The following is a 15,574-nucleotide window of genomic DNA, read 5'->3' as shown; positions in this document are numbered from 1 at the left end:
GTTCCTTCTCCCTTTTTCTCCCTCTAACTCTCACAGACACCTGTACAACCCCCTCGAACACACATAGGCTCTGCCACATATCATATTAAGCCCTTATTGTTTGCCGTGAACAGAATTGAGACATCTTCTCACCATTTTCTGTCTTTAAAGGGACAGTCTGACTGAAACTCTCGCCTATGTTGATGTAACCTCTGTCTCTGTCATCTGTCCTTGCTCACAGTTTTCCATGAGCATTTGCAGTGACCCTGGAGACATACTGTACATTTTTTTCCTTACCCTGAAAGAGCAGAAAGCGATAAAGGATAATGGGGATGTCATCTACAACCTTGTCCTGCTTCATTACAATTGATTCAAATGTGCAAAGGCAGAGTGAAAGAGGAGCTGTGATCCTTTTAACCTTTATAGTAGTTTAATTCATGTTATCACTTTTGCACCTGCCACAGGGATGAAAATCAAAATATCAAATATCTGTTGGGTGGGGAAAAAATACACCATCTAATATTGTAGATGATAAAAGGATAATGCAGAAGCAGAATGGGGCTTTAGTATTTTGGGGCTATCAAATGTTGAATATTCTCCACAAAATTTGGATAAATGTAGCTCATATAAAGTTGTACTTTTTCTATTAATGAGAGGTAAATTTAGTGGATGTTGGGGGTGGATATGCACCAAATTCCTAAAAGTGGTCTTTAAGGTCTGAGATGGATTTTTCACAAAGGTTTTCACCCTGGATTATGACACAAAGGAGAGCCACTTCACTGTGCATAATGGTAATTGTGTTCAATTTATGATCTCTCCAGTCTCCATCTATGTATCGTTCTGAGTAAATAAACCAATAAAAAAATGATTGAAGTGGCCCCGGAACATATTGAAACGAACCCGTTGGCAGAGATGCATTGTTAAGGTTGTCTAAATGATTATGGGAATGAAGATGGAGGTGAGTGAAAGCACCGTGAATGGGAAACTCCATCACCTGCTAAAATTAACCTATAGCTCAGAGTTTTCCTTTAATCTACGTCCTGATGTGCACTTTGTCAATTCTATTAGATCACGCTGTGTGTGGTATGAGCATACACGCATACACACACACACAGTGATGATGATAATGGTGAGCACCTCCCTAGGTGAGGCCTATTCGGTCACAGTGGGAGCCATCTCAGACCTAATTATGCTTGGTTTGGCGTTTTAACTGTATTGATCAAAACACTGAAACAAACGAGAAATGCTTATCAAGCTGGAAAAGAAGAGCCCTCAGGAGTTGGTGCGCACCACAGGAGTGACTGAGAGTGATGGTATAGGTCTGAGAGTTAGTGAGATATTGGTGGTTATAAAAAATTGCAATTCCGAGCTTTTGAGTTATTAATTACAGCCTCCCCTCCTCCTTTTTTTGTACCAGGGATTAGAAATACTGCCACACGCAGCCACATATTATTATACGAGTATGCTCACATAGGAAATGCACACGCACACACACAATTATGCACACACTCCCTCGCACAAATTAGCTCATCCATACCAACACTAATCATACAATACCCTGCTCTGATGAGCAAGCTCACGTCGACCTTGGAACTCTCTGGAAAGACAATGCGAGGGGAACCATGCTGCGAATGGGCGGAGGTGGGGGTGGTGGTGGGAGCTGATAAGGTGGAGGGAGGGATGGAGAGAGGGAGACAATAGAGGAGAGGAGGGGAAAAAAGAAAGAGAGAGCGTAAGTAGAGCTGTTCAGTATAGGGCAGGAGGGCAGCGCGCCCTCCCTCCTCTCCATCTCAGCTCATCTTGAATGCAAATGTGGTTTCTATACGGTTCCTTTGTGCTGCTTCTAACTGCTCCAGAGAGAAGCAATTACAACTGCTCCATTCACTCAGAGAGAGAAAGACACGCATGGATAGAGAAGGGTAATTAATAAAGAGATAGGAGGGATGAAGGAGGAGTAAAGGAGGTGATCGCGTTTACCTGTGGAGGATCTTCGTATTGATTGCAGAGGCGGCTTTACTATTGACACGTACAAACACTAAAGCTGACCTGGCGCATAATTACTCCACAAAAGGTCAAAGGTGAGAGGCCATTAACATCTGAAGTGTGTGTAATATGATTTTGCACAGAGCAAATATGTTTGCTGGTGTTATTCTCCCAGACGGTGCTTTAAAGATCGGATTTACTGAATCAAAAGAACTATATCCAGATATGACATCACCCTCCATTCTTCCTTCTTTTGCAGTGCCAGTCTTGTATCCTATTGCAGTCACAGTGGCCAGGCAGTGCTGCAAGGTATGGTGGGAGTTTTTATGGCAGTCATTTGGGCTGCTAATATGTCATCTCCATTAGCCGACTTTTAACACTCCCAGATAGATGGCCCTGTGACATTTATCTGTGCATGGATCGTATTTTAGCCGGTAAATGGCTGGCGATGTGCAGAGTGTGTGCAAAACGAATGCGTGTGTATGAGAGAGAGAGCGAGAGAGAGATGCATTGACTTTTAATGATGCTGTATGCATTAGCACTTCAGTGGTAATAATTACAAATACAATGCAAGTCATAGCCTTTGACCCCCACAGCACAAAATCAAAGAAAGCAGAGACGAAGGGCAGTCAGATCCAGACCTCACTTCGCAACAGACAGCTGAGAAAATAGAGTAAAATGAAGAGGCAGTGAAAGGAATGAGTGATGGAAAGACAAGATGGGTGCAAAAATAAGCGAAAGGGGCACGGTGAGAGTTACGCGGGCTAATTGCTCTCATAGATTTTGCCATTGTTGGCTTTTCTACAGTCAAGGAGGTGAAGCAATTCCCTGTGGTGGCTTCAGGTGAAAGTCTAAATGAGCTAATAATTTGGAGTCATAAAATAATACTAATGTTGACCATGCATATTGAAAAGCATTAGAAAGATTTGTACCATAAAATAGCTGTAAATATGATGTACATCACATATAGCAGAACCTTTTCCCCTTAAGCATAAAAGTACCCTCACCCAAACTGCATCAGAAAGCGAAGAACATGTTCTGTGTCATTTTATGTGTTGGCTACAGGAGCCTGGTCACCTGTCCAAAGGCAGTGAAGTTGACTAATGTGACAGAAAATTAACAATTAAAAATATCACACGGGCCCTGAGCCATTGCAACGTGGGCCGTTCACAACTCAGTGGACACCCTAATTGCTTTGAAATACAATTGGGTTTGGGCTTTGTTTGGTGTTTTGGAGGTATGACGCGCATCACTGCACACTGGAAATTGAGTTATAAATTACCAAGCTGAAATAGACATGTACCATGAATACTCAATATCCAAATGCTAGATGTTTTCTCCGAGAAAAAAGAAAGGCAGATGCGCGCATGTACACTCACATAAAATACAAGATGCCACCGCTTGCATTTGCATTTCATTTTGTCAGAAAATTGACCAGCTTTAAACCAAAAAGTGTCTGTGTATGTGTCCCGCTGTATGCTTGTCATGGAGTACGTTGATAAGGTCAACCTTTACAGCAAACAGAGAGATGGAGAGCTCCAATCACAAACCACTGGGACTTTGAAAATGACAGAAGATGAGGAAGGAGAAAATGTTCATTCATCCGCAGCTTTCCCACCAGTGTATTCTCTGCGCGTGTGTTTTCAGACACGCCTCTGTGCCTGTGCGTATGTCTGTGTTTGCTATATGAAAACAGCTCAGTGGCATGTGTGTGAAGTCACTGACAGCTTCATTATGGCTTGTGCGCACAGGGAGACAGCACCATGCAGAAGGAGAGGACAGACATAGGACAGGCTAGGCTTAACATTGGGCAGACTGTGCGTGGGTCCAGTGGCTGGCTGGTGGAGAAGGTGGAGGAGGGCAGCTGCTGTCTCCTTTAATGAGCCTTTCCTTCTTTCATCAGCTTTCAATTTACAGAGCTGTCCAACACTCCTGCATAACCAACCACACCTCCACCTGCTCACATTCCTGTAGCACGTATGAAGCTGTCGTTTTCCTTTCAAGTGATTCCCAAGAGCAATCTAATAGTTAAATTAATTTGCTATCTACCTTTAATTAGACAACCTCACCTGGGAACACTGTGACACAAGGTTGAAACGTGACAAACGCTGAGCCTCTCCATGCCCAGCACTGATAATACTTTAGATTTAACATGTATATTCATTTGCAATCATCTGTCTATAGTTTTGGTAAATGGTGGAAACATTATGAAAACGATTTAGGGAGTTCTTAGCAAGTGTACACAGAGTTTGCTAAGGTTTAATAACCCATTTTCCTGTCCTGGGAGGCACAGCTGTGTAACAGTGTATAGCAAGTAAACATTAAAATTTAGCCAGTGCAACTAGATGTTTGACATTTTTTCAGATAAGGACAAGAGACAAAAAATAATAATAATAATAATTCAAGGCTGTGCAACCTGAGCTATACGAGTAAAGAAATGCTACAGTTTGTACCCAAAATAACAGCATTTCATGCCATGTACACAATTAACTCAGACGCTCCTTCAGATGTTCCTTCATCTCACACCACTATTTACTCAAGCTCTGGGTGGTGTGATGTCTACACTCCCTCTACTGGACTGTTCAAACAGTACAGTCTATTGTATTGAACTCTGGGACAAGTGACAGGTCACAAAATATATATAAAGTATACAGGAACATGAACTTCAGGTTTTCTACTAATTAAAAGAGACAAAGTACAGTATGGAAGATGCAAGCTTTTCTTTAAGAAAGGGCCATTTATTTATGCATTGACAACTCATAAAATGTATTCTCAAATATTTTCCTTTAAAAAAAAAGTCTACAATGCAAAACAACTCTTGCCAACCTTAGTACATTTTAGTGCAGTGATTTTAAAAAGTACACATTGGAAATATTTAAGACTGTCAGTTTTTACACATTGTTTTTTAAAAACATGAAATTTTTTTAAGTACATGATACTTAAATGGTACCAATTGCAGAGGACACAAGGCAAGTTAAAATATTTTCAAAAAGGGTCACACTGATGTTAACGGAAGTTTAATAAAAAAAAAAAAAGCCAACAATAGCAAGAGTTCAATGAAGTATTGAACACATTAATGCAAAGATGACCTACACATCCACAAGAAAAAGAAGAAGAGTACAGTGTCACTTCTTTACATCAGTACTCAGTAAGTGGGCTGGTAGTCTCAGAAAAAGAACAAAAGGGTTCTGGATCTCCGTCAGACTGAAAGAAGATGGGGCTACCTCGCCCAGAAGTGTCAACACTTGGTCCCAAACCCGATGATGAAGTGCTATTTGAAAGAAAGACTGAAGGGTCAGTTCAGTTTTAAGTCACGTGTTAACAAGTAAGCACTAAGACATTTTCTATAATAACTTACCTTTCACAGTCAGAGTCACATGAAACCTTTTCTTCTGATCTGATACAACCAGTTCTTGAACACTGAATGGCTTCAGCTACCGTGTACCTGGTCTTACCAACGGCACACCTTGCAATCTTTGTAATGCTAAGGTCTGACTGGAGGAACAGATGGAGCCGACTATCAGATAACAACAAGGGTGTATGAAGAACACTAGAGGAGAAAAAAAACATTAAATAGATGAGACCATTTCAATCAAATCCAAATAAAATTTGACAGTATTAAGGAGAACAAATCAGATTTCAATGGGAGAAAAGAATAAAATAATGCTTATATCTATACTGATATGTACTGGGTAACGCATTAGGAACAAGAGGATGCTACATTGAGGGAAATTAAAATTTTGAATCTACAGAAGGCTGAATTAAAAAGATACCCCTGAAAATCAAAGTAAAAAAATAGAAATGATGCAGCAGGATAGTCCATTTTGCTAGAGTTACATTGCAGCAACTTAAAAAAAAAAAAAGTACTCTGTAGGTTGCATGGCCCTCCACGTTCTTTCTCCAGATCTGAGGTGCAATCTGCCAGTGTTAGAGGGACTGAAAATGACGGCCCAGAGGTTTTTCCCTTCAGGTGAGCATGGAGGCCACTCAATAGCAACAATTCATTCATCCTCCAGTATTGCCTACATACTCTCGTACACATGAGGCCAGTCATTTTTGTGCACCAGGTGGAACCCAGGACCCACAGCACCAGCCTAGGGTCTGAGAATGGATTCAAAATTGGGGGGGACAAAATGCATTCTTGTTTTGGGGGAGAGGGGGGGGTCATCTCATGTTGCCTTTAGTGCATTGGTTATAAATTTTATTAATAACAAAGCAAATGAAACCAATTACCAACCCCTCAGCTATTTCACTCACCCAATTAATATCCCTCAAGTTTATATGACTTGCTGTAAAAGGGATGTGCTAATTTTTACCCCCAAACAGTCTTTGGGAGTATGAAAGGCTCCTCCAGGAGACATTAACTGAACTTCAGAAACTGCTTCAGCAGAAGAGCAACTCACATTTCTAAAAACTTCTGCAGACCCTTGATCCTCTGGATGACTTGTTCTGTGTTCTTCAGACTGAAGAAAGGGTTCCAGGGTGGCAATTTAGGCAAGTCTCTGGACATGGATATAAATATACATTTGTAACTTGCTGGATTATCAGTTTACAACATTGATTAATCACCATCATAACAAGAAAACCTCAACATACATTATGAAAGCATTCTGTTCCAGGCAGTGACGCAACCAAACAAACTCACTGTAGCGCCGTCTCACAGAGGAGGTCTTTTTTCGAAAACACAAGCTATTAGTCTGCAAGAGACAACAGTTCATTAAACGCTTATTACAAAAAACACAACAAAATAAAGCTAACAGAACAGTTTCTTTTTTAATTGGCACATACATGTAAACAAATCTCGTAGTCAACATGTGTGTGCCAGCGGCCATCTTTATGAAGCCTTGGATCCCGAACGCAAACTCTAATAAACTCCTGCAAAAATCAAGACCAGAGTTCCATTATTTCAAAATGAAAATGTGAACGTGGGCAAAATGAAAACAGGATTGTCCCACTGTTTGGGTTTATCTATTTGCTATTATAGATAAACAAAACAAGATACAGGAAAAATAAAAAATAAAATCAAAGCCACTTACAGTGTTTGAAAAATTATCCAGAATAGTGTCCATTAGTGATACAAAAACCTGGAAGGGAAATAAACACATTAGTACCATCTCTTTTAGCCTATTTGCTTATCAGGTGGTCTGATTTCAGCAAAATTATAGCAGCCTTTATGGGTTCTCAGAATTAAACAGCATTTTTAAAATCACAGCATTTCTTTTGTCCCAATTCCATTTTATAAAACAAAAGGCTATTGAGCCTTGAAGGATTTAGGAGTGCAAAGATTTCGAACAGATTTGGGATCAAGTGGGATGAGGGGCAAAGGTGGAGGATTGAGCTTATGTGTGGGAAATCTTGGTTCTGAACACATTAAACATGGGCACATAGCAAAACACACTTGGGACAAAAACAGCCCACTAGAAAGAGAAATACAGTCTAGTGCTTTCAAAGCCAACTCTACAAGGTTAGCTTTACAGTGATATTAGTCATATGCGTTATCCAGTCATCTGTTCATGAACAAACAAACCAAACATGCCATTTGCAGGCCTAAAGTCTAACCAGAGATAATAAGCAAGTTTAAACACGTTTTCAAATAGGGTGATCAGGCCACCTTCAAGAGACTGAACTACACACCTTGCTCTACAGATCACATGAAATCATAAGCCACCACAGACTAATCTATTTGGATAAACTCTGTACTGAGGTGACTGTAGGCTCTTCCTTCAAGACTGTCATTGCTCTTCAACAACAGTCCTGTAGCTGCAATAATTCAGCAGGTCCTACACGTAGACGTGAGGTTAACAGGATGCTGCAGGGAATTGCATAATGGAGTGCACTTTGATCTGAAGTTACACGCACTCAGTGCTCTAAAACACTTAAGAGCATGAAGTATTATAATTTTCTAACCACTATCCAGGACAACACAACAGGGCTTAAACAATGATTTAACGCTCATAATCAGTGCTTATTATACATCTTCTGAATACCCCAAAATCATTTGTAATGTTTAACCTCCTGAGAACAGAGGAAGAAAGACTCTTCCCATTTAACTTTTTGTGCTTTCCTTCCTCTTTGGGGCTAAAACAGGTAATCAAAACGGAGTTCAATGGAAACCCCAGGATGCCCTCTTTTTATTGCATCGGGACTTAGGGTAGCTACTGAGAGGGAAAGACGAAACGCAAAACAAAACAAACCCACGAACCCACAAACATATTAACAAAAAAAAAAAAAAAAAAAAAAAGAGCGAGAAGGACGCCCGATTTTGCATCTACTTTGACCTTACCTCTCCCTTCTTCACCTCGAGTGAAATTATACGATAATGTGAACAACCAGGACCAGCTCACTAACCTGGCTTGAAGCTTAGCCCTTCCTGAACTGAACTAATACCAACCCTGCTACTACTAATTTCCCACTGCTAAGCACGACCTCCTTTCCCGACTGGATCAGGCCACGTAGTTAGAAAGTATACCATAACAAGCAACATTTAAAGAGTAATCGTAAAATGCATTGTTCTTAAATCATTCGTCTAAATCAGGCGGAAAGAAAATGATCAAGAATCTCAGATGAGAGTAACATGTTAAGCGTCGCTTTTCTGCGCACCTGTTTCTTACTGCTATTATCCGGAATCAGTTTAAATGGTGTCACCTGGTGGGAGGAGGCCAAGCGATGGCAATGCAGCGACAACCCCAAATAAAGTCATAATAACTTTATATAGTTACTGGTCTCTACAGGACCTCAGAAAAAAAATAGCCTGTGAACAACCCGATTTTGAAACATTCACTTTATTCATTTATTGATTGATGGATTGTAGGTGCCTAACTAATAAAAAGAAACAGATTCATTGTTAAATTGATCTCTTTCTTCTTGAACCCTTCCATTTATGTTTCTTCTAATGCAAGTGCTTATGGGGATTTACCTTTAGAAACATTCAGACAATTTAAAAGTACCACTTCATGGTCTGAGATTTTATGTCTGCTTCTTCTGCTTCTTTTTTGTTCCTACAACCAGCTCTGAACCACAATAACACTGTATGGTGGCTGGGTGGAGAAACTTTAACCAAAACCAAACAAACAAATCAAAATTTAATAACTGTCCATTGTTCTGACTTTAATTGTTAACATAGTTGTCCACGACTGCTTCACTGCAGTTCTAGATGAAATTTAGATATGCATGCTAGTTTTGAAAGGTGAAGCTGAGATATCACATCATGGGCTGTGTTATGCTTCGTTTCAACTAATAAATCAAAAGTTTCAAAATTAAATCAAAATCTCAAATCAAGGCATCAGAGCGTCAGAGATGACACTGACACCTAGTCTACGTGAACTCCAGCCCACAGCAAGCATTGTTGTATACAATGACAGTTTTAAAATTGAAGACCAAGAGATCTTACCAAAGCCAGTTGGCGTCTATCCCTCTGACCAGTCCAAGAGTGGATCAAGAAACTAGTGAGACGTCACCTTAGGTTGGATGGTAATTTGCATATAGAGATCTCTTTATCTTGTGTCAACAGAAACTTTCATTTGCTTTTACAGACTGTTACAAAACAGCACCATTTTCTATCCGATTTCTACATTTTATGGCCAATTAAGCAAAATTCAGAGTTGACAAAAGCTGACACGTGAAATATACAGACCAAGATTTATTTTAAGCATATGTTTTATATTACTTGAAATTGCTGCACTGACATTTAATTTCCATTAATATAGCTGTATGTCTATATTGAAATGATTCAAGCACTTAACAGATAAGACATGACTGTGTTGCTGTGATTAGATATTTGACTTAATCAAACTACACACCTTGCTCTACAGATCACATGAAATCATAGCCACCACAGACTAATCTATTTGGATAGATATTTGACTTAAACAAAAAAAAAAAAAAAAAAGTTAAACACTTACGAGGAAATGACAATAACAGGCCATTTTCCATCCCTGTATCCTTTCTGCAGGCTACTCACTACTCTTTAGCATTTACAGAACAAACTTTTCAGAGAAATTAGCTGTTTGTTATCAAATTTGTAGGTGAACGTTCATGCAGCAGTTGTTTTTTCCTGCTAGGACTAAAGGTTGGATATCTATCATGACCTTGTCCAAATCACTCAAATAAGAAACTTGAGTGATTTCCCACAGAAATCAGTAATGCACAAAGGTTCACTGTCTTATCTCCCATGCCATTATGCAGTCTTGCATTTAGAGTGAAACCACGGGAAAACCAAAGCACTGCAGCATGAAGACAAAACTGTAAAAAACTTCACCCAAGAAACATCTATTAGGTACATAAGGAAATCCTAATTGTTAACTTCGTTTCATATGCAACTCGCTCTGAATTACTTCCAGTAAAGTCTTACATGTATTTGTAGTTGGGGAAAAAAAACCTAAAAGACAAAAAAAAAAATCTGGCATAAAACCTTTATTAGAACGACAAACAATATTTAAAGACAGTATACAAAAAGTATTTATGGAACAAAACATCACTACAGTAGAAAACATGAGCAAGAATGTGGCAGAGTGAGAAAAGTGTTTTGGAATTTAAAACATTTAAACAAAGACGAAGGTGGAAGTGGCCCTAATCAACAGTCCTTTTTCAGCTGTGCACTCGCTCCCATGAATCTGGCTGCATCTGAATGTGTTGACTTCAAGTCTAAATGAGCACCTAAACTAAACCAAGTATTATTAACGACATGCATGCACTGGATTACAACTGTACTTGTATCTTGTGAATCTCTGAGTTGCAAAGCTCACTAGTTAATGCCCTAAATTTCAAATCTATGCATCACATTTAGTCTTAACTTTAGCTATTGACTTTAAATACAGTATCATTCCTCCATGAAGCATTTTTACTATTCACACTCCAGAAGGAAGTGCACAGCTCTGAACGACACACAGTCAGATCCTGTGCTGTTATTGAAAAAGGGTGAGAAAACCAATCAAAACTGTAGTTGCACCTCACCCACAAACAAGCCTTCTGAATGTATGGCTAAATTGTGCGTACTACAGAGCTCTCCTTCACCATCTTGGATACATTTAAATGAAGCCATTAGGAACACAAGCGCAATCCATGTTGGAATAACAGATTGCTGAGCAGACTGCTGAAGCCAACATTGTTGTACATCTTGTGTCTGAAAAGGAGCTAAAGAGATCAGTCATTCACAATAATACAAGAAGGCTTCTTTCTTTACTTCTTAATCAAAACACTATCACCTGTTCTCACAATCGGCTAAGCTTATATTTACAACAGAACTCACCGACTGCCATGCAAGTGTTGAAACTTCTTCCAAAATAAAAAAGAAACAAAACAAAAAAAAAGAAAAAAAAAGACTAATTTAGCTAGACCTAGAAGGCAAGTCAGGAGAAATCCAGTCCTGAGGAAAAGGTTGACAATGTTGATGTAGACTACTGCATGGGTTGCAGAGAAGAACTACTGGGCTTCATCCTCTGGACAGGAATGCCAGGTCAGTCTCTCCTCATAAAAGGATATGACCACCTGAGGACAGCGGGTGTTGGCCTCACGGGCTGGGACCAAATCTGCCTCATCCGAGTCTTTCCTAAAAGAAGGCAGATTGAGAGAGGAACATTATAGAAAGCCAGCATAAATTAATGTACTTTAAATCAACTAAGTTTATAAGTTGAGGAAAGGTTTACAGCAGGAACACAGCCTGGGCAGTGACAGTTTCATAACTGTGGCTCTGTACACCATGTAGCAAGATCTAAGCAGTGAAAGGCAACTGAAGTGTAGAAACTGAGCTTTAAGTTCAAGGGTTTAAGAATAAACATTTAGTGAAACAAAGAAAGTTTCCAATTTTTAAGAGCTCAAATGCAAACAACTTAAAAATAAATTTAAAAAAAACAAAAAAAAAAAACAACAACATCCAATTATCCAAGTAATTCCACTCAGTTACACTTCCTTCAGTTTAAACTTTCTTTGATTGCTATTACAATATTTCAGGATAATTATTTGTACTGTGAAGGATCCAGAAATCATAGCACTCAATACTTTTGAATTCACTGGCCGTCCATTGTAGCATGAAACACCAGTGACTACCATGCACATCCATCCTATGACTTACACTGCCTAGATTAACAAAACATTACTGCGCAAAGGTCTTGAACTAACAGTCATTTCATTATATTTTGCTTCCAAGGAGACAAAGATATGAGATTTTTTTTTTTTCTTCAATGACCAGAAATATTGCATAAAAATGTACCATTTCATCAAGAACATCAACTCCCCGCTACTGTCTGTTGCGCCAATGATTCGCTCGGGTTCGAGGTTCCTAGCAAAACCACGTGGTTTCTCAGCCTGTAGGTGGTTACAACAGAGAATGTAGGCATATAAGATGGGAAGGAAACAAAACAACACATTTTGATTCATTTAAAATCCTTGCACTTTCTAGCATAAGTTCAGAAGCAGCTGCATTTCAAGAGAATGGTCTGAGTGACTTATTCAAAATTAGGTTTGTCACAATTATACAAGTATAATACTAAGTTAAATGTCTACACACCACCCTAGCTAAGCACAAATATGATTTATTTATAATACATTCATTTATTATAATGCTCGTCTTTGTTTAAGTTATGCAACCCTTTCTCTGAATGGCCCTCATGTTAAGCTTGACGGTTCTAAATTTAAATTGTCTCTAGGACATGCTAATTGCAGAAACTTGTGAAAGCAAAGGAACTCACCACATCCTTCTTCTTAGGTTCAGTCTCTGGCTCTTCCGTGGAGGCCTTCCTCTTAACAGGTGCAGGTTTCTCCTTAACGTTCTTCTGAGCCTCCAAAAATGCTGAAATCAGCTCAGGGCAATCCAGGTTCTCCTCTGGTTCCCAAGTATTATCAGCACTAAACAAGCAGAAAGAGAGTCAACGATTGCATTGCATCAATTCACACTGATTTCCATTTAGGAAAAAAAAAAAAAAAGCCAAATACTAGCATCAGCTAGCTTGCTTGAATGAAGGCACCGTCTTCATGCAACCACAATGACTTCAAACAAAAGTATAGCACAACCCCATACCAGGGAAGCACTTCCAGCTCAGCAGGAGGGGGGCAGGAGTCCCAGCCAACTCACTCTGTAAATCCTTTCCACTTGAGGTAGAATTCTACTTTCCCATTCACAACACGCTGGTCCAGCACCTTTTCCACAACGAATTCTTCAGGTTCCTCCTGTGTATCCTGTGCATCCTTCTTACTCTTGGTATTCTGCTTCTTTCCCATTTTGTGATCTAAAAACACAAACAAAAAAAGGAATTTGATAATAACAAATCCTTCACATTCATGTGCTCCTGATATCCACATTTAGGATTGGCCATAGGCCCTAAAGCCGCCACAGACACCTGGATCGTAAACGAATTTAACTGTGAAGACTGTTATTTGCCCATTGGGGTATTAAAATTAGGCAACCTTGACAAAGGGATGGCCACCAAAGGGAAGTAAAAACGTAGCATTAGCTAGCTTAGCGATAAACTCTTAAAGTATTCAAAGATAGCCAAATTCTTATAACGTTAGCTCGCATGCTAACTTTAGCTGGCCTTTAACCGTTAGGGAAAACCTACTTCACTTTTATTGTGTCAACTGCAATGCGGAGGGACTTAAAATAGGTGCGCTGGCACAAAAAAAACGTGCGGGTAACGTTAACGTAACTTGCGCTAACAATAACGTACTCAAGTTTAATGCGACACTCGACGTTTTAGAAACGGATACATAATCTTAAGATCTATGATACAACTACAGCATTACAAGGAACAGACACTGTTACTTTTCGCTTGCCTGTTTAAGTTAAAGTACTGCAACTGTAGTTAACAGAGCATTTCTCTCTCATTCGAGACAGCGTCAGATGGTAAAACAACTGGCTAGCATATACTGCTATTTTGTTACAGTGAACCAATTAACTCTGACACCTCTGTTAATGATAACCTTTTTTTTTTTTTTTAAACAAGTCGGTATCTGCATACATACCCTAAAACAAGAGAATCGCTCCAACGGCACTTCTTTTCCACGCGGTCAGTTGATTCTTTATGTCTACAAAAGTGTGGCTCAACAGCACGGGCGCCAAAAGCTACTCACGCGCATTCTTGTGCGCATACTTGTGCACCATCTACGGAAGCCCGGTTAGAAAACGCTTTTCGCTCTCCAAAACCTGTGGATGATGAAGCCTAGAACTCTACATCAGGGATATCGAAGTCATTTTGAATCGTGGGCCACATGCAGAAAATTTTGTTTACACGTGGGCCGGACCAGTGTAAAGAGGTTTAATTACACCTTTAATGTCTGCAGAATCTTAATATAAGAAAAAGAAGTGCAATTTCAACAGCATATGCTGGTTATTTTTGCATGATAAAGAAATTAAGCTGTATTAAATAGAACTCAGTCAGCACGACTCTTTTGGCTTAGATTGTTTGTTTGTTAATTTATTTCAAACAAACAAACAATCCTACAATCTAAGATTGTAGGAAATGCATGTGTAGTTATGGTTGCTCATTGCCCAGACTGTTCTGTAACTATATAATAGAAAGGTTTTGTTTATTGATAGACTATATCCTTATTTATTTATTTACTGTGAACGCACTGCAGAAATCAGAAACGTTTCTGTCATTTAAGTTTTTTTTATCTAATATTACCTATGACTTACTCAAATTGGTGTGAATAGTGATGGGAGTAGGATTTTTATCATTAAGAAAAGCTGTAAAACACGGAAAATACAGTTTAAAAAAAAATCCAAAATGTGTACCATCCATCACATTTTAAAAAGCTGTCCAGTGGCTCAGATTGCATCTGTTGCCAGGCCAATTTTGCCCCCAGGCCTTATGTTTGTAATCCCTAATCTATAATAGATCAATAGATATCTATAATATCCATTGATATTTTAAGACTGCATTTTTTGAATAATATGTTCCTATATGCTGATTTTAAAATCAAGGCCATTCAAAAGTATTTCAAAAGATTTCTTTTTATTTTAAAAAGTCTGCAGGAGCAACTCAAGTTCTGTAAGCAAACGCACACTTTCAAAAATCACAATGGAATCAAACACATTTAACTTCAGAAACAAAGCAAATATTTACGAAAACAAAATTCATACAAACAGCAAACAAAAGGTTCAAGCCAAACAAGAAAATACAAACAAAGAAAAAAAGAAAACCGAAAGCTGCATAAACTACCTCATGGACTTTTCTCAATTTCACTCACTCAGCTGACTTATTGTGCAGCATAACCAGGAACAGGGCGGCGACCTCTATTAATACTTCAACTGACAAAAAATCTTATACATATAAAAAGGAGGCATCCAAACATCATTCAAACTTCTTAAATATCAATCAGTAATTTATTATTTAGGGTTTTTTTTAGCAGTTTGTTTAATTGGGGTGACTTTGATAATGAAGGATTTGTATTAAACAAGTGCACTTTAGAGAATTTCAAATTTTAGCCAGAAAAAAACAAAACAAAACTGGGGCCTGAGAATCAAATTTATCCAAAAAGAAAAAAACTCACAAGTACTTGTAAAGAAGTCAAAATTTCAGTTCATTCAAATTGTGCTTCAGATTGATCACTATTCAAATACTTTATGCATCTTTCTTCAGTTTACTCACTCAGGTGACTACTTGTGTGTATACATAAA

At 38.8% G+C, this 15,574-nt stretch overlaps 2 protein-coding genes across 2 annotated transcripts; both read right to left on the bottom strand.

Moving 5' to 3' along the window:
• Positions 1-5,100: 5,100 nt before the first annotated feature.
• On the bottom strand, positions 5,101-7,043 carry snx10a (sorting nexin 10a). Its single transcript, XM_085346569.1, has 6 exons — positions 6,999-7,043; positions 6,751-6,837; positions 6,559-6,659; positions 6,366-6,464; positions 5,321-5,512; positions 5,101-5,233 (listed from the first exon to the last, which is right to left on the bottom strand). The coding sequence occupies exons 1-6, from the start codon at positions 7,029-7,031 to the stop codon at positions 5,101-5,103; spliced, it is 645 nt and encodes a 214-aa protein (XP_085202695.1). The 5' UTR covers positions 7,032-7,043.
• A 3,323-nt stretch (positions 7,044-10,366) lies between these two features.
• Positions 10,367-14,030, bottom strand: cbx3a (chromobox homolog 3a (HP1 gamma homolog, Drosophila)). Its single transcript, XM_085345783.1, has 5 exons — positions 13,918-14,030; positions 13,031-13,184; positions 12,648-12,804; positions 12,170-12,264; positions 10,367-11,509 (listed from the first exon to the last, which is right to left on the bottom strand). Exons 2-5 carry the CDS (start codon positions 13,174-13,176, stop codon positions 11,383-11,385), a joined length of 525 nt encoding a protein of 174 aa, XP_085201909.1. The 5' UTR covers positions 13,177-13,184; positions 13,918-14,030; the 3' UTR covers positions 10,367-11,382.
• Between the last annotated feature and the right edge of the window lie 1,544 nt (positions 14,031-15,574).

Source organism: Diplotaxodon limnothrissa, linkage group LG22, assembly GCF_057381915.1.
Source record: "Diplotaxodon limnothrissa isolate DT_005_m linkage group LG22, D_limnothrissa_male_GT1.1, whole genome shotgun sequence".
In the NCBI taxonomy this organism is placed as follows: Eukaryota; Metazoa; Chordata; class Actinopteri; order Cichliformes; family Cichlidae; genus Diplotaxodon; species Diplotaxodon limnothrissa.
Note: the sequence above shows the minus strand (reverse complement) of the source record. Positions and strands in the feature narration are given on the sequence as shown.

Excerpts from the sequence above, each read along its gene's own strand:
- snx10a (XM_085346569.1), bottom strand. The coding sequence starts at position 7,031 with ATGGACACTATTCTGGATAATTTTTCAAACACT. Across the intron at positions 6,660-6,750 it reads ACTACGAGATTTGTTTACAT|ACTAATAGCTTGTGTTTTCG; the intron begins GTATGTGCCAAT and ends TGTCTCTTGCAG. Across the intron at positions 5,234-5,320 it reads TGTGACTCTGACTGTGAAAG|CACTTCATCATCGGGTTTGG; the intron begins GTAAGTTATTAT and ends TCTTTCAAATAG.
- cbx3a (XM_085345783.1), bottom strand. The coding sequence starts at position 13,176 with ATGGGAAAGAAGCAGAATACCAAGAGTAAGAAGGATGCACAGGATACA. Across the intron at positions 12,805-13,030 it reads AAGTGGAAAGGATTTACAGA|TGCTGATAATACTTGGGAAC; the intron begins GTGAGTTGGCTG and ends CTGCTTGTTTAG. Across the intron at positions 12,265-12,647 it reads AACCTAAGAAGAAGGATGTG|GCTGAGAAACCACGTGGTTT; the intron begins GTGAGTTCCTTT and ends AACCACCTACAG.